This window comes from Sinohyriopsis cumingii, chromosome 3, assembly GCF_028554795.1.
Source record: "Sinohyriopsis cumingii isolate HCF-2022 chromosome 3, ASM2855479v2, whole genome shotgun sequence".
Classification (NCBI taxonomy): Eukaryota; Metazoa; Mollusca; class Bivalvia; order Unionida; family Unionidae; genus Sinohyriopsis; species Sinohyriopsis cumingii.
In genome coordinates this window covers 59,595,957-59,620,588 of record NC_142963.1, presented here as the reverse complement: position 1 = coordinate 59,620,588, position 24,632 = coordinate 59,595,957, and the positions used below count along the sequence as shown (strand labels likewise).

The 24,632-nt window shown below is 34.9% G+C and overlaps 1 protein-coding gene across 16 annotated transcripts in view; it reads left to right on the top strand.

The window, feature by feature from the left end:
- The first annotated feature begins 347 nt into the window (after nucleotides 1-347).
- Nucleotides 348-24,632, top strand: part of LOC149802934 (uncharacterized) — a 389,228-nt gene continuing 364,943 nt past the window's right edge. For all 16 annotated transcript variants that reach the window (XM_089952442.1, XM_089952437.1, XM_089952439.1 and 13 more), the window contains exon 1: nucleotides 348-465. In XM_089952442.1, coding sequence (XP_089808568.1) covers nucleotides 373-465 — 93 coding nt within the window. In that variant the 5' untranslated portion in view covers nucleotides 348-372. The remainder of the gene's footprint in view (nucleotides 466-24,632) is intronic.

The following is a 24,632-nucleotide window of genomic DNA, read 5'->3' as shown; positions in this document are numbered from 1 at the left end:
ATTTTGCAGAAATCGAATGCGTTTTCTATGTTAGCATATGACTTGACGTTTTCTTCAAGAAATTGATATTTGCGTACAGTTTCCTATACAGTGGTGTTACATGTTTTCGCTACTGGTACTATTTTGTTTAAATGGAAAGGGATAAAGATTCAATTCCGATTCAATATCAGCAGTGTTAATAACATCCGCATTTTATAAATAAAGTTTTTCCTTGAATGATATTTTAAGAATTAATCAATTTATTTAGTTTTATTTAAGACGCGTCCACTAAATAATATAAATGTTCTCACGTGGCAATAGCAGAATCTGGTACAGATTCTGCGTATCCCTTTGAAGAGAACCATAACTTCATGGCGGTTTCTATCAAAAAGGATGGCTTTAACGGTGGTGTTAAAGGGTGGCACACCTTGGGGATTTAGACTTCAGGGTGGGTGCGATTTTAATGAACCAGTTAGAATAGCAAAGGTAGGTCACTTTTTTTTACATATTTTTACAACTTGTCATTAAGTCGGCAAAAATCGCGTTGGCGGAACGATTAAAGCCATGTTGCCCCAATGTACATTTGCTCCTAATAGTCTACCTGTAATGTTAAGTTCATACCCGATATTTGGTCGGTAATTCCGCGAATGCTTTAAAGGAACCCCTTTTTGGTTTGGATATGTTCATGGATAGAGTCCACTTATTATTTTTTTAATATTCTTTTTACACAGATTTTATTATCAAGGAAAGTTTCTGAAGTTGTAAATGTTGCTGAGCATGTTATGAGGCTCCACGAGGGGAAATGTGTGAAAAACAAATAATCAAACGCACCAAAACCCATTTGCTGTCATAAAATATACAAAAGGCGGAAAATTGTGTTTCAGAATAAAATAATACTTGTAGGCTGCGTTATAAAAGTTCCCATGCTGAACTTTTTGACGTAAAGCAGATTCATCGTTCGGGCGTTTCTCTCTCTTTCTCAGTTTTACTTTAGAAAGATACAAGCGTAATTAAAAATGTATATGTATTTTATTTTGCGGCGCAATATTTTATTGTAGCGTAATATTAACGTGTTTGTCTTTACCAACTCTCTATTTGAACGGAGAAAATTTTCCTTTAATTAAAAAGATCAAAATATATCATTTATCTAATGTAATATAAATTTGTAACATTTCTTACATGGAATATGAAATACAGCAATGTGCATGTTTACTTATTTTTTTAACAAACATTTCTGCATAGATACACTGTTCTAATTTTAAACCTTGTTTTTAATAAAAACATTTTGGTATTAAGCCGAGTTTGTGGTGAAATAGTGTCACTTTATTGCTTCTAAGAAAAATACTCTTTCATTTAGTGCCGGGCTGCACAACCTTTTTAATATAATTACTATTCATGGGCCAGATTTATGTGTTGTTTTAATTTGCCCTGAAGGCTGGACAAAACACACTCACGGGCTGAGGGTTGTGCACCCCTGATTTAGTGCATTTGGTTTCAGTTATTCTTGGAGTCTTTACACCACTGTTTGAAAAGGTCACTTTTTGTTATTTTCAATAAGGTGACAATACATTTTAGGACTTAAAAAAAATTATTTCGAAGAGACATACTGGTATATTCCTTATTAGACTGTAGTTGTAAAACAGAGACCTTGGATAAAAATAGCCCTGTCCCTTTTCTTTGCCCTTCATTGTTATTTAGCTTCCTGATTCAGATAGGACCCTAGCAGCATGGAACTCCTCATTATCTGTCTCATATGTTTAGAGCTTTGCTCTGATTTACATAGTAGACGTGGTAGCTGGCCAACATAATTATAGTATACCTCATTTACGATGTACATATGTATATTGAAACATTCCAATAAAGACCAACAATTGGGCTGAGGAAAAGTAGTCTAAGATTGTTCTATGATTTCAGAGAGTAAATGTATTGTTCCACAATAGAAATGGGACTGGCAGGGTGTGGCTGTAATTGAAGTGGTCTCATGTCAGGGTTGTTGCAAGGAGAGGTTTTACTGTATGTAGGTCACACATACAAATATACTGATCCCAGTGTCTGCCTATCTGTTTATCTGCCTTTGAAACTCACTTTCTCATCCTATTCCTGCATACGTCTAAATATAACAAACCTTGAAATGTGGACAGTAGAGACTCATATTTTTATTTTCAAACAGAACAGAGGGATGTTGCATACATCACAAATAGAGCAGAAAGATTAGCACATTCCACAATGACAGATTTTCAGTCCTTGCAGTTTGTATAAAAGGACACATAAAACAAAAAACTTTGACCCTTATATGCCAGTGCACATTGCAGTGACAGGTTAGAGTCATTGCTGTTGTCATAAAACCACATGGAATGGAATAAAAGACCGGGACCATTTTCTGCCAGCACACTCTGCGATAAAGCTGCGTTTTAAACATTTGCAAAATTGGTAAAAGTGACAATGAACATGGATATAGTTATTATTGATACAGAAACTACATGTCCCAATTCAACAATACATTTCTACATCTCTTCCTTTGAAGACTTTAATGTTTTTGTTACTTCTTTCTTATGCTGTATATGACTTTCACATTGAATATGGCATGGTTAGGAAAAGCACTAGCTGACATGAAGAGGTTGTAGAGCAAATTACATAACATTACACATTATACATCAGGTTAGTGTACTAATAATTCTAATAGCAAATTCCTTAAATCTACGTTATTAACCTTTCAAACACATGCTTGTTAGCATAACCTTTGATTAGTAACATTTGTTGTAGAGAAACAATGTTTCTGGTTTGAAAGCCACTGCATGCAAACTTATCCATTGAAGATTCCATAAAAACATCATTTGCTTGTGTCCAGACAGTACGTCTTGTTGCATTATCAAATTTTTCATCATGCACCGGTACATAAACATTGCAGTTAGAAACAATATTAGGGTCATGTTTGAGATTTTCTAGTGAAATTGTTGGATATATTCAACAAAGACATGTTGTTTAGACTAAATCCTGTCAGAATAAGCAGTGAAAGACCAATATAGCTATGTACAAGTTGGGTCCAACTGCAGACAAGATAGTTCCTGATCTGTTGTTGCATAATGCATTGGCAGATCAGGGTTGTTGTTGTTTGTTCTGTTGATAGATCCATACAAATAACATAGTCCCATATCTGCCAGCACATTGTGTGGTGGCAGATCTGGGTCTATACAGTTTGCAGTTGTATCTTGACTTACGAGTACAGAAAAAAATAGCAAGGTACAGAGTATATTCCCATTACAATAACTCCGCCACTCAGTAACGGGTGCTAAGGAGAAAGGTTCAGGTTTTAATCGCTTCTAATCATCATTATTGTGGTTATTGTAAACCATCTACATGTTTGGAAAAAGTTGGTAAATGTTGCAGTGGCATACCACGGTTTATGCAATTTGAGTACAATCGCAAGTATTAGAAAAGGACTAGATCCGTATCTGCCAGTACACTATGCAATGTGATTGGAGTTGATGCTGTTTGCATTAGCATACACTAAAAAGCAGAAAGAAAGGCTAGACCTTTATCTGCCTTTGCACTCAATCTGATTAAAATCTGACAGCGACCGCATAGGGGTCATGTTCTGGTGACCTATGTTATTACCATAATCACTAATTTTATCAGCCAATCAGATGAAGTCTTATACCTTCACGTTTGGGAGACAGAGTAGTATTGCTGAAGAGCATCATTGTATGATCAATTTGATTCACTTTCATATTTCTGAAAGCTGCCTTTTCAAAGGGCATCAGAAAATGACCCCTAAGCAGTCGCTGTCAAATCTTACTGTAGGACAGTGGAGATGTGATTTTAATCAGATTGCCAGTACACTATGAAATGTCATTGTTGTTGATGCAGTTTGTGTAAATTGCAAGTAGAAGAAAAGGCATGGACTTTTATCTGTCAATGCACTTTGCAACAACACATTGAAGTCAGTGCTGTATACTGATGAATTGGGAATTGGTTGACATTGAAAGATTTAGTTTTTGGTGTTGACACATCCACCTGTGAAGGTTATATTGTGTCAAGGCAAGTAAACAGCCTAACTCAGGGACACTGGCTCACCTGATTGTAAGATTTGTACCCTGACTAATCTGATCTCAAGTCCAGCACACCAACCACTGAGCCTTTCATGCTTTGTGATATTTAAAGAAAGAGGATTTGCTGGTAAGAACCAATCATTTATTCATGTTATTGTATATACTTGTTTGTAAGTCAAGTGCAACTGCAAGCAACAAAAATCTTGATCTGCCATCATAATGCGCCTGTCAGTCAGGGTCTGTATTGCTTGTTCTACTGATTACCCCTAACAAACTGCACAGACCCAGATCTGTCAGCATGTTATGTGATGACAGATATTGGTCTGTGCAGTTTGCAGTTGGACTCTTCTTATAAGCGAGTCAGTGTGGCAGTTGGTTGAGGATATTTTCTATACATTTCATGGACTAATTTTCCTGTACTTTAGAAGGTTGTGTGGGTCAGAAAAGACAAAGACATCAACTGGCAAAATTGTCCAGACATTTTTTAGTTTTTAAATCCTTGTTCATTTCTTCATGACATTGATGGCTTTTGCATAAAATAAATTTGTCTTGCCTTTATGAAGCAGAAGAGAGCCATTTTTATACCCCTTACATCACATCTGTGTCTGCATATCTCAAAGGATACAAGTATGTACTGACTTGCTGCATCTCAGCTGTTTTTACTCTTATTTGATTCTAGGCACAAGTTTGGAGTGGATTTTATAGCACCTACCCCCAAGGGAGGGGTTTAAAGGGATTAATTTTTGTTACACATGTGCATTATTTTTACTTTTTTGATCAATGTTTTTGCATTTAACTTTTGATCACAATTACCCTCTTTAAATAAAGTTGTTATTATTATTATTATTATTATTATTACACAAGTTTTATTTTAACCCTGTATACATGCTGTTGTACCTGAAATCGTAAAACTCGATCAGGGGATGCATTTTAATGACTGTAACATCCTCATCTTGAAAACAGATTGCCCTGCTATCCTTTATGCTTTGCTGACTTTAGTTAAACTGTTGTGCGTTAAGTTTATTCTTCAAGTACTGTTCATGTTAGTATTACCAAACTGAATGGTAATATGCAGCTCTATTAGGCCCCCACCCCACCCACCCCAAACGTTGTGTGTTTACAGTTGGCCAACTATCCCTGTTTTCTGTTGCTTACTCTATTCTTTTTTTCTCCCTGGGTATAAAAGAAAAGTTAAAAGTTTTTTCCAAAAATTGATTTGTACATCTGAGCTGGTTTATGCCAGTACTTGAAACACTTAGTAATATATATATATATATATATATATATATATATATATATATATATATATATATATATATATATATATTACTTATGTTTACAAATGTAAACAAAATTAAAAAAAATTGTCAAAAACACCTGAAGTTGATTTGTACATCTAAATAAGCCGGTTTTACCCAGTACTTGAAGTGCTTAGTACATTTTATATACTTATCATTATAATATTTACAATGTTTAAAAAACAAAAATACTTACCTATCCTAATTTTAAAACCTGTGCAATAGGAAACACACATACATTTTTTGTGTGTGGCCTTTGCTGGCTTATGCGAAGCTTTTGTAATTAGGTCATGTCTATAGGTAGACAAATTTTTGTTATACGGATGTTTGATACCTGAGTTATGATACCTGGTGAGTGATCCATTTTGATGAGTACTTCACCCTATACAGTTACATTTTGTGCTTTAAGTTTATTTCCCAATAAACTTTTTCTGCTCAATCATCAGATTTGATGACTGCATCTTTTTTATAACCATCTTTTTTTTAATTCTTTGGTGCATTTCATGTTTGAATTGAGAACCTTAATTATTGGTTGCATCTCTTTTAGTACCACACCCTTACAAGCAAAGAAGGTCATTGTGACTAACATTTGAAGCTTTACAAACATAATTATTTCTGCCAAGATTTTTCACATCCTGGCGTAACTAGAGCAGTTAAATGTGGAACCCTTCATTTCATGGGTCAGCATCACTTTAGTCTGAAATTATTTTTTGCATGATAATTAATGTTTACAGAAACTATTGGAGACTTTTAAAAGCTTGGTAAAGTATGTAATCATTGATAGAACTGGGTACTGTGAAAAATGGTATACCGTGGTATTTCTGAACATACAGCAATTCATACTGCAATTATATTAAGACCTGACACTTTTTTGTTTTATCCCTGTCTGACAGTAGGTGGGAAAATATTTTGCCCTGATTTATTGCAAAGTAACACCATATTATTTGGAAACTATTAATTATCTTGAGAGAAAAGACAATATTTCAGCTCAAAAGAAAATCATGGTCCCTCCTCCAACCCTGAAAATTAAATGGACAACACCGTATCATAGATGAATTTGCTATATGTATGTTAACTGTTGTATAAGTTGCAATCTAAAAGTTGTAACTTAAGTAGGGGGATTTAACTTACACTGTACTCGCTGCTTAAACTGTTAGAGACATCGTACTGACATTTTGGAGCCTATATATAAAAATCAAAAGTGTTGATACTGAAACCAACTCTCTACTACATGTACTTACACTTTGGTATAATAGGGAGAATCCAGTAACCTTAAAACACTTTGGTATAATAGGGAGAATCCAGTAACCTTAAAACACTTTGGTAAAATAGGGAGAATCCAGTAACCTTAAAACACTTTGGTATAATAGGGAGAATCCAGTAACCTTAAAACACTTTGGTATAATAGGGAGAATCCAGTAAACTTAAAACACACTTACTCAACAGCGGAGAATATATCCCATGTGATGTCGGTAACCGGGGCTAGGTCTAGATATTGTGTCATCAATCAGTCTGCATTATGGCAATGGTGATTTACTCATTAGTTGTTGTTGTTGTTCTGGGGTTTAACACCATTTTTCAGCACAAGATAGGCTTTACATAGCTGCCAGTATTAATGGTAGAGGAAGAACCTGGGAAAGAACCACCGACCCTCGAGAAGCTACTGGCAAGCTTTCTCGCATACCCACATTGGCTGAACCCGAGACTCGAGCCCACGCAGACAGAGGTGAGATGGTAGTGATCGGTAATGGTGAGCGCTTTAGACCACTCGGGGCCCCGATTTACTCATTAGCTTTGAACGTTGAAAAAATGTTGTATTGGATATATGAATTGATTTAAACAGAATCACAGGCAAGTGGATGTTTCCTTACTTCTCTATGGGACCAAAGGTTTAGGACTCTATCTTCATGCACAATACATACAGAATACACACACTTTACTTCCAAGCAAATGTCAGGACAAATTTCACAAAATAACGGTATTTAAAAAATTAAATTTTATACAGAAAGCTCATTATTTTACAGTACTTTCAAGCTTTCTATTTTTACATTTTCATTACAAGACGTTAATGATGCATTAAACTTAAAGGTGATAATTTAAGCAGACATTCGATCGCTTTCTAACATGTGGACTTGATTTCAGGAATCAGCTGGATATTTTTAACAATAAAATTCTAAATAATATTGTTCTGTTTTATTCTTTTTATTTTATATTTGAACCGTAGCAAGAATGTAAAATGTAAATAAACATACAGTTCCCAGCATGTGTCCCAGTAATGAAAAAATCTCAAGAACAATATTGTAACATGATGTAATGCTTCAAAGTTTGTGTCATATTCAAAACGGCCGCTGCTCTCTGTGATACGTCTAACTTTATGTTGCTAATGTTTGTCAGTTTTATCTTCAGACTTGCTAAACAAATTTGATTCACGGTAATATTAATAGACAAACTGAAAGCTCCTCAGCTTAAACTTGTTCCTTATATATATGAAATGATTTTTAGGTGGTGTTTTGATTTTTAGATGATTTACGTTGGGGAAAGTTTCATCTCTGTGTCATCAGTGCTGGGAATGACATAAAACTGGTGCACGGTGCATGGTTAAATTTTTTACCCAAATTTCTTGAACCTTTTTGTGGTCATTGCATCCAGAATTCAACACATTGTGGCATGGTCATTGCATCCAGAATTCAACACATTGTGGCATGGTCATTGCATCCAGAATTCAACACATTGTGGCAGTTATCATAATTGTCTAAACATCAGATGCTGTAGCTGTAGTTACTGCCCCTTAATTATCTATATATTGCTTTGTTGGAACTATTTTAATGTACATGTATCTGGTCGTAAGTACAACCACCTTGTTTAATTAATGTAATCAGATGTACACCAAATTAACTGTCTAATTAAACAGGGGTAAAATTTTCTCTGATCGCAGAGGTACTTGAGTCTTTCTCACTTTTTCTGGATTTTTAAAAATTCCAATACAAGATTTCAGCAGCAAAGTACATGATCTCTCTGGCTGTCTCTCTCTCTCTCATGTGTGATGTCACTTTGCTCACCAGCTTCATTTGAAACTCATTGTTAAACATTATGTCGATGATATTGTTGTCCATCTCAGCTAGCCCTAATTTCTTGATACCATGAAATGCACGTAACCTGCTTGTCGCTACTTACGGTAATCTCCCATTATCCCCAGTGACAAAAGCAGCCATTTTCACCAAATATGACTGCATTTCTTAAAGTTACAAACGTGTTTTGGCATTTAAAATGTATAGCCATAAATCATTCCAGATGTTTTTAAGTGGACATTTATTTAATATTTCAAGTTGTAAAAGTAGTTCCTGGCTGTGTGCGATACAGAACTTTTTCGTGAGAGATACAGAATCACAGATTGAACATCAGACCAGCCATATAAGATTAAATGGAATATGTAATAAACTTATGTTTGTAACATTTGCCATTAATTGTGGACAACCATTTTGTAAATAGAAAGTTAATTAGTTTACTGTTTTGTCATGAATAATGAAAACATGATGTTAAAATATCATTAAAGTTGTAACAAGATTCCTTGGGAATTCCTGTACATCTCTTATTGATGGAAAATACCAATGTACCAGTACAGTAGAAATTGTGCTACACCACTATACTGGTAAAACTGTGCACTTCTAATCATTGATAATATTGTTATGTCTTTATGTAAAAGCACATGCATTGGTGCACACCTGCCTATACATGATTTGGCACTATCTAGTGTGCTCCACATTCCTTTCCAATTTTTTGATATCATTGGCTCATCAGTGTCAGCCTGAGTTACTCTTAGACTAGTTCCTTGCTGAACACCATATAGATCCATATTGATAAATAGCTACACGTTTCCAACTTTACGTATACACAGATAATGTATTTGAACTTGATCAAATATGCCAGATTCTAGTTTTAAAATTAGGGCTTTGTTTCATATAAATTCATCGGCTTTCATCTTATGTTGAGATTTAAATGAGTTTAAAATACACAGGGGTATATGCAGCACATGGTAACCATTTCATTTGGCATGATTTTAGCTACATGGGAGAGTAAGTTGGAACAGTTCGGGGGTCATTTTTTTAAAACCTGTTCAAAAGGTCAGTTCTATAATCATAGTATAATCACTGTAACATATCATGTATGGCCTATCATGTATGGCCCACAAACTTTACATGTGGCCCATAGTGTTGAACATGTTGGACTACACTAAGTTGGAAGCCTTGTTATGCGATGATTTATATTCTTGCTAAGCCATATTTAAGAAACTCTTGATTTAATATCAAGAAGAAGTCATGATTTTCTTGTGCCTGTGTGTACCAGCTATACATATCTATTGTAATACAACAAAAAAATTCATGTCAGAAATGGATATTATTTAGAAATGAACTTAAAGTAAAACACTTTATTTTTTGTTCAGACTTGAAAGTGAAGCTCCAAGATGCCATTAAAGTGATTGAATTTGTGACATCAGATTGAGAAAAGTCAGTGTAATTTGGTGACCTTTAGAATTATGATGCAGCAACTGAACAAAAACATCATTTTGTTTAATTGCAAGCACATACCATATCACATTTTACCCCAGATATGACATATAAACATTTTGTAATTTCATGTACCACATATACTTGCTTTATTAAAAGGAAGTCACTTTCTGATTAATACTAGGTTAATATGGGAATATTACTCATTAATGCTACATTAATATGGGAATATTACTCATTAATGCTAGATTAATATGGGAATATTACTCATTAATGCTAGGTTAATATGGGAATATTACTCATTAATGCTAGATTAATATGGGAATATTACTCATTATTGCTAGATTAATATGGGAATATTACACATTAATGCTAGATTAATATGGGAATATTACTCATTAATGTGGGAATATTACTCATTAATGCTAGATTAATATGGAAATAGTATTCATTAATGCTAGATTAATATGGGAATATTATTTAATAATGCTAGATTAATATGGGAATATTACTCATTAATGCTAGATTAGTATGGAAATATTACTCATTAATGCTAGATTAATATGGGAATATATAATACTCATTAATGCTAGATTAATGTGGGAATATTACTCATTAATGCTAGATTAATATGGGAATATTACTCATTAATGCTAGATTAATATGGGAATATTACTCATTAATGCTAGATTAATATGGAAATATTACTCATTAATGCTAGATTAATAATGGAATATTACTCATTAATGCTAGATTAATATGGAAATATTACTCATTAATGCTAGATTAATATGGGAATATATATTACTCATTAATGCTAGACTAATGTGGGAATATTACTCATTAATGCTAGATTAATATGAGAATATTATTCATTAATGCTAGATTAATATGGAAATATATATTACTCATTAATGCTAGATTAATATGGGAATATTATTCATTAATGCTAGATTAATATGGGAATATTACTCACTAATGCTAGATTAATGTGGAAATATTACTCATTAATGCTAGATTAATATGGGATTATATATTACTCATTAATGCTAGATTAATGTGGGAATATTACTTATTAATGCTAGATTAATAATGGAATATTACTCATTAATGCTAGATTAATAATGGAATATTACTCATTAATGCTAGGTTAATAATGGAATATTACTCATTAATGCTAGATTAATAATGGAATATTACTCATTAATGCTAGATGAATATGGGAATATTACTCATTAATGCTAGATTAATATGGAAATATTAGTCGTTAATGCTACCGTCTTTACTCATTCATAAGTTGAGTCCATCTGCAAACTGCACAGACCAGATCTCCATTCGCATAATGTGCCGACAGATGTAGGTCTGTGCAGTTTGTTCGGAGTAACCAGTTGAACAAACAACTTAGATTCTGATCTGCAGGCACATTATGCTATGGCAGATCAGGATCTTTGTTGTTTACAGTTTGAGTTGACTTATAAGTGAATATATATGGTATGTACCACAATTAACATTTGATTGTGCTTTTTAATAATTATTGTTTTTAATTTGCCTTAACATAAAACCTTCACATTTTGTCATGTTCCATTAAATCCCTACTAAACAGATTTTTGTTCTCAATGGCTTAGGCAACCAATTTTGTAGTGCTTCCTGGCCTAAATTTTGTAATGGCCACTTTATTTTAAAGAAGGCAGTGATTTCTGTTGGATTTTCACACATTCCCTTAAGGCATTTTCATAAGAATATGTTTTAGTTTTAAGATGGAAATTTTGTTTATGAAAACAGGATCTGTGAATAGAGCACTCATTTTTTTAATACTTCAGCAGATATGTTTGATAAATAACTTTAAATGCATACAGATACAAGTTTTTCTTTATCTTAATAATCGGCACAGCAGCAATGATCATGATGTCCTCCTTTGTATAAGCTTACAAGATACAGCTGATAAAATCCTTCTTGTAACTAGATAATCAATTAGAGCAACTTTCTGCGAAATAGCAAACGTCAGTTACATTTAGTAAGTGCTTAATTGTAGTGGTTAATGTAGAAATCAACTGTAGATATGATCATTGTGAACATTACATGGTTTGTTATGTATGGCAAAACAACTGTGCAAAATTGTCATTCCCTCATTTTTTTTAAGGGTGGGGGCATTAAATTTCATAAGGGGGATTCATGCAATTGCGTGTCCTGGAGAAAACAATGACAAGTTTCCCAGTGACTACTGAAGATTGATACCATATATAATCACTTATAAGTCAAGTCCATCTACAAGTTGCATAGACCCAGTTCAGCTGCCACATTTGGGTCTATGCTGTTCGTTAGGAGTAATCAGTAAACAAGAGACCCAGATCTGACACTATGTTATGCAAGAACAGATCAGGATCTATGTTGTTTGCAGTTGGACTTATAAGAAAGTATTGACAGCAGGTCTTTGAGCTCTAGATAGTTTCCTTCACAATATGCATTTAAAAACCAATGGCCCAAAAAGTTGGTACATGATGTATATTTTTATTATTATAAAGAAAATGTTCTAGACAAATGACTATATCTTTGCTGTAATTTCACCCATTATTTAATTTTGCAAGTTGGATTACTGTAAATAAGTTTTGTTTCTATAATTGGTAGCATAGCCAATGATGACTTAAAAATTATACCAGATGGCCCAAATAATTGATGACAACTAATTTTGGCAGTATGTAAAATGGCTGTACAAATAATGTGCACATGTACGTCAAGAGAAAGTTTGTTTTTATCCTGTTGCATAATTAATTAGGTTTTCGAGCTTAAATCCAGTGTTCCATAATTAATTATGTTTTTGAATTGATCCATTGTTGCATAATTATTAGGTTTAAAAGCTTATCCAGAATATCATTTTCTGATCATTTAGTATGAGGCCAAATAAAAAAGTATATGTGGTTCTGGTTACCTGACTGACCCTATTTTTACCTGCCAACCCTTCTTTAGGGGAGGGGGTAAAAAATTTTGTAAAAAAATGATTTTATGACTAAGATCAAAGTTCATTTTAGGATGTGAATGATGCTTATTTCCTATTTTAAGCTTCACTTAAATCCCACCAGACCAAATAAAAAAACAAAATGAAAACATTTTACTGACCTACCTACCCAATTTTTTTGTCCCCAGTGTAACCAGAATCGCACATATTTTCTTATTTGTCCTGATCATAAAGTCTGAAATGTAACCTCGACAATGAGCTTCAATTTATAGTGCAATGCAGCCACTTTGTAATACAAATAGAAATATTAATGTTGATACGATCATCTGCATTGTCTTGTTATTGTTCTGACATGCTGAGATACTATGTATTTAGTTCCTGATTGATGATATCTTTTTTCTGTTTATTATTGTTTTTGTGAAATCATGCCTGTGATACAGTAGGGAGATTTTGCAAAAATACCATAATAAGGACCTGCCTTAAGTCTTGTACCTTATGTAACTGCTTATAAGTCATGTCACACTGCAAACAACAAAGAGCCAGATCTGCCATAGCATTATAAAATGCACATGTATATCAGGGTCTATGTTGTTTGTTTTACTGATTACTCCTAATTAACTGCATAGACCCAGATCTGCTGACATAGCGATGGTAGATCTGGGTCCCTGCAGTGTGCAATTGGATTGATATTATAAGTGAGTATATATGGTAGCTTGTTTCATAAAAATTAGGCAAATGTTAGCACAGAATCAGGGAGATATATCATGTACATGTATTTGGAAGGACAGTATATTTGTGGTCATATATTAACTTAGAGCATAGACCTGTCTGCTTGCAGGAACTATGGTTGGGCAAATCTCAAAATTATTTGCTTACCTGGAATCGAGGTGTAAAGAAACTGATGAAAATCAAAATTTGTCGTTTTTATTTCATATAAGGTATATTCATGTACTTGGCAAGTAACATACAAGATTATTTGCCCAGCTCAATTTATATATAATTTTACTTGCCCAGCTCAATTTATATATAATTTTACTTGTCCAGCTCGGGGCCCCGAGTGGCCGAGTGGTCTAAAGCGCTCTTCGTTACGGATCACTGCCATCTCACCTCTGTCTGCGGCAGTTCGAGTCTAAGATTCAGCCAATGTGGGTATGTGAGAAAGCTTGCCAGTAGCTTCTCGTGGGTCGGTGGTTCTTTCCGGGGTTTTCCCGGGTTCTTCCTCCACCATTAATACTGGCTGCCATGTATAGCCTATCGTGTGCTGAAAAATGGCGTTAAACCCCACAACAACAACAACAACAACAACTTGTCCAGCTCAATTTGTAGCCTCATGTTTGGGCAACTTGCCCCCAGCAGTTGTTTTTGCCTTCAGACTTTGGAATATTACTGCTTGACTTTTATACAATCCCATCTTTTTAATCAGAAATGGTATATCTAAAACTTTTCAGTATTCCTTTAATACAATTTCATGAAGTGGACCAGTGTATCAAGTTCATGTAAAAAAATATATGGACATATTTATTGAAGATTTATCTTGCATTTTTATATGCCATCCATAAGTTGGAGCTTATATCATGTTATGATGTCTGTCCATCTGTCTGTCTGTCCAATTTGGTTTCTGCACAATAATTTTAGTTGTCAACATGTTACAGGTACCAAACTTTGTGGATGGCTTGAACTTGGCCTTAGCAGGACACCTGTGTTTCTTATACTCTAAAGCTCAAAAGGTCAAGGTCACTTATTGAAAGAAGGAAAATGGTCTTCACACAATAGCTTGAATTTTTCAATATCTGCAGTTGCCCAACTTTGGCCTAACTTGTGCATGGGTTAAGGAAGAACCATGCTGATTTCAGGGTGAAAGGGTAAGGTTACAAGCAGCAAGAAGAAAAATGGTTTTAAAACAGTAACTTCTCCAGTATCTACAGTTAGTACACTTTATGGATGGCTTGCATGGGGGGCTGGTGGGAAGAATCCTATCAATTTCAGGCTCCAAAGGTTTAAACATCAAAGTCATAGCGAATGATAGAAACAAAATGGTTTCAACACAACTCAAGTTTTCCAACATCTTAAGTTACTAAAATGTATGGATTGCTTGCACCTGGGTCCTAAAAGGTCCAATGACAAGGTCACAGCAAATGAGAGAACAACTATTTCTGCATAATAACTTTAGTTCTTCATGAACTTTTGTTACCAACTTTTGTTGATAGCTTGCATTTGTTCAGGGAAGAAACCTTTCAATTTGTAAGTCAAAAGATCAAAAGTTAAGGTCACTATGACAGAAAGGAGAAAATTGGTTTCCAAACAGTAACATTAGTTCTGCATGATGTATCTAACTGAACTGTGTGGATAGCTTGAGCTTGTGAGTCTAAATAGTCTGTTGATTTGGAGGTTAAAAGGTCAAAGGTGAATGTCACAGAATGAAGGGGGAAAAGTCTTTTCTGCATAATAACATTAGTTTTACATGTCAGACCTGGCTCAAACATTATGGATAGCTTGCACATAGGATAATGTTTTGTATTGCTTGTATTGCTACACATACAAACACATATGTGCATGTGGCATGCACCCCACCACTTGATCCACCACTTGATTGTATGCGGGAGTTTGTGGGTTTGAACACTGGCTGAGTTGTACCTAAGAGTTATAAAAATGGTACTTGCAGCTGCCTCACTTGGCACTCAGCATTAGGAGGTGAGCGTTAGGACTGGTCAGCCTGGTGTCAGAATAATGTGATGGTGGGGGACATAATTCTACATGTCTGGGGCATGATGCCCCAGTGCAGGACATCACTATAAACTGCCACACTAAAGCTACATTAAAAATCTACCCAACCCCGCAACAGACACAAAACTAATAATGCAGCAAAACAATACGTGGACATGTGCATCTGCTAATACAAAATGTACCTGATGCATGTTTGTTTACAGTTATTAATTTTGTAAATGTTTATAGGCAGCAAGCTAAATTATGCTGCCATACACATATGTAAACATTGCAGCCTTAGACCATTACTTAATCCATTATTATCAGTGAGAAGCCATTGTGGCTGAGTGTTTACAATGCTGGACTCCTGACCTAAAGCATGTGGTCATCAGATTATGCCAGGTTGGCTATTTTGGTGAGTTCTAGGGCAAGGCATTTTCTGGACTCCATTTGCCACTGTACGTAATACACTTCACATGTTGCTCTGCCATGAAACAGTAAATGAAATGATACAAAAGCCATAATATTCATTTTAATCATAAAAGGTATTGGCGGAAATATAAACATGGATTGTATTTACTTTCAAAATCTTTTGATTACTTTTCTCTGAGCAATCAATGCAGTACAAAAGGTGTATTTTGCAAGTTATACAAATGCTCAGATTTACATTTCTTATGCAGTTGCCCCCATGGAGTACCTCAATTTAGAATTCTTTTGATTCCAAAGGAGTAATTTTTAAAATATATTTTGATTTAGTTTTGCATGCAGGACGCATATATTTATCATCAAGACTTGATCATTTGTTTTAGAACCCATGGAGGCCTGGGAGCTTGTAACTGAAACACCCTAAATGTTGTCCCTTCCACTGTTTTATTCATAGCCACATTTATTTTACCTGGATGTCAAAATAAACAAAGTAGTCTGAATGTATCCTTCATATCCTCGCTCGCTTTTACTTATCAGATTTGTCATTATTAGTGACCTACCATGTTCATTAAAGGCCTAATTTCTTAGCAGTGTCCATGTATGCAGGATATTTCTGATCTCACTTATTGATTAATTTTCAAAATCTTCTGGTCAATCATGGAATCTCACAGTAAGGGAACTTTCTTTAAAAATTCTTATCAGTTCACTTTGCTATAAAAATCAAAGAAAACCTGTCTGGCGGTAAATCAGGGTTTAACAGTAATGCATAGGTGTGGTGGTGGAAGATAAAGATGGTGTGTACCAATCCAAACTGTGTGATGTGTTGAAAATACCTGTCAGACCTGAAAGTGCAGGAACACAATTAACTATACTTCCAGTATGAAATAAGCAAGAAAAGACTTGATAATTGATATAACAGATCTGACAGATTAATACATTAGTATTTGTGCAGAAAGATACAGTAACAGATCGATCAGATTGATACATTTAATATTTATACAGAAAGTGAAAAAATCACAATAGTAGAAGTTTTGACAGATTTTGAAACTGATATACAATGTATATATAAAATGATGGACCGCTAGAAAAAGAATAAGTTGGTTCTATAAAGTAGATATCTAGACTTATGAATGCAGGAATAGTTTGGATGCACTGTCTTGGATGTTGGAAAAAGAGGTGACTAACAGAGTCAAGAATCACAGTGATTCTGGCTAATGTGATGAACTCAGAAGCAGAATTGTGCAGGTTTGAATCCTACCATTGGATCATTCCAGGTTGACTACCATTATCTGTCCTTGGGTATGGCACATTAATTCCAATGTCTAGGTACAAAATAACTAACGTGTGTTGCTGTGCACTTTATGCAGAACTGTAAACTTTATTACTTTCTCTCCTCATTTCTTGTTAGTTTTAAATAGTCTTCATTGTGCGACATTGATGTTAAACAAGTACTTCACATTTCATTATACCTGACATACCTTTTGTTTGCTAAAGGGCTAATGAAAACATACATTTTATGGTAGCACTCCATAGACTAGAACTTGCAGTTTGGTTGTCCCTGGCTTTTGAGCTCAAGATTTGTCAGTTTAAATGCATATTATAAAGTTATTATTTTCATTTCATTACATTTTAGTATATAGAGAGTTCTTAATGGTCAACAGTTTGTCTAGGTCATGTGTACAGTGATAAGTTAGTTCTGTTCTATTTTCCTTAGATGGTTGGTTAGTTGGAAGGCACCACACAGGTCTAGTAATTAGTGACCCTGCTTCTATGACCTTCAGTTGTCTGATTGTGGACTTCCATCATAAATACTGGGTGTAAAGTAATCATCTGTACACATGTATTGGATGTACAGTAATTATCTGTACACCAGTATTGGTTGTACATAATCATCTATACACTATTATTGGATGTACATAAATTATGGGTTTACAGTAATTATGTACATTGGTATTCATGTACTGGTATTGGGGATACAGTAATTATGTTTACACTAGTGCTGGATGTACATTTATTATCTGTACACTAGTATTGGGCATAAAAAATCATCTTTACACTAGTATTGGGTGTACAGAATCAATCTGTGCACTAACACTTGATGTACATAAATTATCTTTGTACTACAGTTGGTTTCCCAATCTTTGGAGAAATGTGGTCCTAGACTTTTGTTTTAAAAATCATGCAAGGAGCTTATTACTCTACATAGTAAACTACTTAATTAAATTCATCTTGATTACAAAAAATATATAGAAATGCTGTTATGTCAGACTTCTCAAGTTTTTGTACAGATATCTGAAAAATAATACAATATATGATATCTATTTTTACACTTTCTGTAACCTTGAGTTGTGTAGATGCACTGTACCATAATATCACAGCTGTTCTTTGAAAGTTATTTATAATATTTGCTTGGGTTAAGAAGAGGCGCTAACTGCTAAGATCGTCTCAGAATTCAAATTCCACATAAGGAATCATCTAAAATTTATAGCAACACAACTGTTTTTTTCTTATCACTATATACAGTTCAAGAGATCTATGACAATCAGTTTTACTTTGTACCATATATTCTTGCTTATAAGTCCAGTCATATTGTAAACAACAGAGATCCTGATTGGCCTTAGCATAATGCACATGCAGATCAGGGTGTATGTTTTTTGTTCTACTGATTACACCCAACAAACTGCACAGACCCAGGTCTGTCAGTACATACATTATTCAGTGGCAGATCTGGGTCTTTGCAGTAGGACATGACCTAAACGAGTGTATACAGTATATGGGTGTCTATATACATATATATATATATATATATATATATATATATATATATATATATATATATATATATATATATATATATATATATATATATATATATATCAGCATTGAAATCATTGTTATCATGATCTGATAAAGTGGTACTATCATGTACTAAGTTTGTCACAAAATGGAGTACATTTTCCACTTCACTTGCCACTAATTTGTAAGTGTGCCTGTTGAAATATCTGGTGAAATGAAAACCATCTACATGCAATAGCAACCCCCACCAGGTAATGTGACCTGGTTTAGTTTGCCTGGTATGTGTTGTTACCACTGTGGATGGTTTCCATTTCACTATGCATGACCCAGCATCAATAGTCTATGAACAGAAGCTGAGTTTCTATTTTCCTTCATTTTTAAGCTACCATATTTAACTGATGGCAAGACCATGTGACCCCTGCCCCTTTTTTTTATGTGCAAAAGTTTGGATTTGTACTATCTGTGTGTAATAAAAAGGGCCATGCTATTCTTGGACAAATTCTTTAGGCTGGTTATATCATGCAGTGCTGGAGTCCTAATGAAGTTTGCTTGTTGCTAATCAGTTGGACATGGGAAGAAAAGAAAGAAAATATTTTTATATAAAAAAAACAAAAGGAAAGAATAGAATACATTATGTGACAGGAAACTGAACATAATGAAATTCCAACATGCATTTTAGGAAACTTAAAATTATGAAATTTAAACTCAATGATACAACAACTATATTCCTGGTCAGAAAGATGTTTCTTATTGCACACAAATGTGATGGTTAACTATCTTAATAGGATAGCTAAATAACACAAGATTCCATTGGCTATTGAGTATTGAAATGGCTTCCTTAACAAGGTGGGCATTGGGTGGCAGTGTTCTAAAGTGCTTGCCTTTTACCAATCACTGCCAGTTCACCTCTGTCCACATACATGTAGTTTCAAGTCTCAGGATCATCCAATTTTGGCACATGAGAATGCTTGCAATAGTTTCCGTTGAATCAGGGGTTCTTACTGGGGTTTTCTGGGTTCTTCCTTCACCAGTTATGTATAGCCTATTATGTGCTGAAAAATGGTGTTGAACCTACAACATCAACAACCTCCACAAGATGCCATTAGTTTTGCATTTGCATATGTGATCAAGGAATCTGATGTTCTGTCATTAAACTCGGTGAAGAATTACAATTTATCCTCTTTAATTCCCAAACCCCATGGCATTTATTTGGGTAATTTTAAATTCAGGGTCAATTTAAAGATATAATGACAGGTTCCTTGGTGTGATGAAGCTTACCTCAGACTTCAAGATACCAGTCCTTGAGAACTGCTTAGATCGCACATGGACTTGTAATTTATTAAATTGACTCAAGTCCCATGGACTGTCAAACATATTTGGCAGGGTTTGATCCATGTCATGAGAGATATGTTATAACATCATGGAAAGTTGTATTGCATTGCCCCCATGCTGGACATAATATATTCCTGATAAAGAAAATGGACCAACTTGTACCATTTTTTGTGTGCTCTTTTTCAAACAAAGGTATGAAAATCCTTAAATATGGGAAATACATAAAGCCCCATGTCATGTGATACTTGTTCAACATTAGCAATTGAGAGATGGTATTTGTGTATCTTATTAGTGGACTGCTCTGGTGGCCTGGTGGCTAGAGTGTCCACTTTGGATGCAGGAGGTCATGGGTTCGAACCCTGTCCGAGTCATACCAGTGACTTAAAAAAAATGGCACTAACAGCTGCCTCGCCAGGTGCTCAGCATTAAGAGGTTAGTGTTAGGACTGATTGGTCTGGTGTCAGGATAATGTAACTATGTGGGACATGATGCTACATGTCTGCGGCATGATGCCTCAGTGCTAGACCTCACTATAAACTGATGGTCTATTCTTGGCACATTTGGTTGGATGATTATTTTCAAAGACCCAGAGAGATCTACCAACATGTTAAACAGTTATGAAGTGACATATAGGTTTATCCCATTTGCGATGATAGTGTTTCACCATGCTGTTGTTGAGGGTGGATGTTTTGTCATGTTACACTTGAGTGACCCAATTTTGGCCTTCAGGTTTAGTAAAACTTTCATCATCTGTTCAGATATTAGTAAAAAAATTGCATGTATTTTGATACTTGCACATATTTTGTGTTAGTCATAAGGCAGAAAACATGGTATGTTGCTCATCCATAAAATTCTGCAGCTTAAGTTGTAATTGTTAAACTTTGTGGATGGCTTGCATGTAGGGTCAGGTTGAGGCCTGTTGATTTCAGGGTGTTCATGTGTGTGTGTGTGAAATAGTTTTCAATCATGCATACATAGATAATTATTAACTTCCACAAGGGAGATTATTTTTTGTACTAATTGTGTCACCCTGAATAAAGACTTTATTATTATTATTATTATTATTATTAAGTTCAGGGTCACTATAACTGAAAGAAGTGAAATGGTTTTTTGCACAAGGATTTCAGTTATATACTTAGAGGATTTTTAAACACACTGTTGTCAGTACTCATGTTCCTGCCTGGATTTGTGAAAGCACAATTTTAGCCTTTGATTTGATAAATACCAACCATTGATGTGATCTGTTATAAATATGCATGTTAACTTTTTGTGTGGGGTATTGGAAACCTAAATTTAGTGCAGGGTAGTGGGTTCTTTTTCACAGCACTTTGTTTTATCTTGTCTGTGTTAAAATGAGAGCATTTGTTGAAAGGAAAACATCTGCAAGATTGGTGTATCAGAAATCTTTGATAATGATGACTCAAATCTCTTTTTAACCTCAAAAGTTTCTGTTTGAGAGACTAACCAAAATCAGAATGTGCTGACAGCACTTAGGGAATTGGCCTGGGGGAATCCACATTTTCAGTCAATGGGACCCTGTCTCAGTAGAAAAATTTCAAAATGGAATCCCAGAATCATTATTTTTAACAATGTCTTCCTAAAAGCTTATCTCAGGCTATGTATTTTTTCTCTCAGATTGATGGGTTTAATTTGAAATAACCATAGGAAAATGTCTGCCATTGAAGCAAAAATAAGGTTCACAATGCCAAAACAGAATTCTAGATTAGCATGGTAGTCACATATTTTATTCAGATCAGTTTAAACTCAAGCATTTTGTCCAAAGTTACGAGCATATTTTTCCTGCCAGTTCTGTCAGCATAAATTATGTGAGTGGGAAAAGTTCTGGGTGTTCTGTCTGTGTTTAAAATGGTAGTACTCAATCACTGTGAAAGTTTTCAGCAGATGGAGCCCCAAATTATTAGTACATACTTATCCAGTCTTCATTATTAAACCATTTGACACATCCTCGGACGCATGAGCTTGACAAATTCACAGAGGCACAAGATTGACTCATCATCAGAGGCATGAGCTTGTCAAATCCACAGAGGCACAAGATTGACATGGGGCCTCGAGTGGCTGAGTGGTCTAAAGCGCTCACCATTCCGGATCACTGCCATCTCACCTCTGCCTGCGTGGGTACGAGTCCAAGGCTTGGCTAGCGTGAGTACGTGGGAAAGCCTGCCAGTAGCTTCTTGTGGGTCGGTGGTTCTTCCCTGAGTTTTCCAGGGTTCTTCCTCCACCATGTATGCTGGCCGCCATGTATAGCCTATCATGTGCTGAAAAATGGCGTTAAACCCTAGAACAACAACAAGAAAAAGATTGACACATCCTCAGGTGCATGAGCTTAACAAATCCAGAGGCACAAGATCGACACATCCTCAGAGGCATGAGCTTGACAAATCCAGAGGCACAAGATTGACACATCCTCAGAGGCATGAGCTCGACAAATCTAGAGGCACAAGATTGACACATCCTCAGAGGCATGAGCTTGATAAATACACATAGGCACAAGATTGACACATCCTTAAAAGCATGATAGATATCTGTATTATTATGACGGTCATCTTATTAAGCTTCACAGTATTCCATTGAAATAGGAAGACAATAAAACAATTAGCTCCAAGTGGACAATTGAATCAGTTTGTTAGTCATGTCCAGAGCAAGCCAGTTTGCATAAGCTGATGTGGTCTCTCCTAGGGAACTGTGCTTAGCTCCCATTTCCTGTGCATGATTTAGCCCACTAGATTGGGGTACCACAAAATGTTTTATAATGTGATATACCATGATATTTCTGAAGATACTATGTGATGTACCTTGGTATACCACAATTATATTTAAGGCACAAACAATTTATGTTCTGGGGCAAGGGCCTGTCACATGCTTTATTAAAAACATTTTGTCTGTCAAATACTATCTTGCTCTGACTTACAGCAGAATAACATCATATTATATCCAAATATTATTTGAATAAAAAAAAAAATGATATTGAGCTTAAAGAACATAAAATATCTAAGTGCAAAAGAAAATCAATCCCCCCCATGAATGGCCAGTATCTTATAGTAGATAAATGTACAATGTTAATTTTCATTGTTGTATAAGTTGTAATCATAAACTGGAGGATGATTAAATCTAAAATATAGGTGACACCCTGTGACAGACATCAGAGAGGTTGTTGATAAAAAAAGGAAGCATTTTCACTGAAGCCTACAATTCATTGGATACACTAGTGATACAGTGGGCAGGTATACACTGTACTTTGAGTGAAATGCCAATACCAGGGCAAGATATTTATCAGAGAGGGTTAGTAAACATAAAACACAGATACTCAGCAAATGAGAGAATGATTAGTGTTCTTGAGAAATTGCTTAAAATTCAAACAGAAAACAAATGCGCTCCTAAAAACCTTAGGATGTTTTCAGTCTTACAAAGGAATATATACATTTTGTCTTTTAAAATTGGATATTTTCCAATAGTTGGATTTGCCTGAATTTCTTTCACAAGATCCATCTGGCCACCATGCTGGCATATGTGACATACGTCAAACGTGTGATTAAAAGATCATAAATACATTATAATATTAAAAATTATTATGTGACAAATACATTTGCTTTGCATAAAAATTACTAATAAATTTTTAATTATTTTTTCATGGAAAAGGAAAGCATGCTCTTAATATCAGTGTATTCATAACCAGGTTACTTGGGAATTTATGTACATTCCATACGGATGGAGCTACCGAAATACTGGAACACTGAAAAAGTACTGTGACAAGTACCACCAGGGAAATATATCACACTTGACCAGTATACCAGTAATACCATGTACTATTGCCAACAATGCATTAAAAGTGCAGTTAAAACTGACAAGAACAAAAACTTAACACTTTATGTGAATCTGCCAGAAAAGCATTGATAGTGGCAAAATGTGGATGTATGTCTATACTGTCTGATGTGCCTGTGAAGGTGGAGGCAAGCTGTCATTAAGATTTATATTCATACATGTGCATATATGTATATGCATGTACTGAGGTAGATAACAACTGGGTTGAACATGGAATGCACATGATGAGATGCATATGCAGCAGTAGAACCAGACATGTTATGATCAGACATGTTATGATCAGACATGTTATGACCAGATATGTTATTTATGACCAGACATGTCATGACCAGACTTGTTTTGACCAGAGACATGGTCAAAATAGTGAAATATGCTGGATCTACAATGCAAAGAAAAATTTGGATGTGACTGCACAAAGCTAAAAGAACTGTTAACATCATTCAGGGTTAACACAAAAAAATTCACACATGAACTACACAGACAAACATAGACATAGGGCAGATGTTACAGACATTGTTAGCTGGTCCTGGTAAAGAAATATTCCAGTAAGCAGTAGGTTTATCTATGCCAGGTGTATAAAATGGAAAACAATTGATGGCAAATAGTCAGAGGCTCCAATTAAAATGGAAACAGCTCTTAAGAGCACTGGCTGACTTCATTGAGATGTATACAGTGTCCCTACCCCAGGCAACATTTTCTAATATTGACTGAATGGCTGTTGTATGATGATGACAGATTGATGATGGGAATG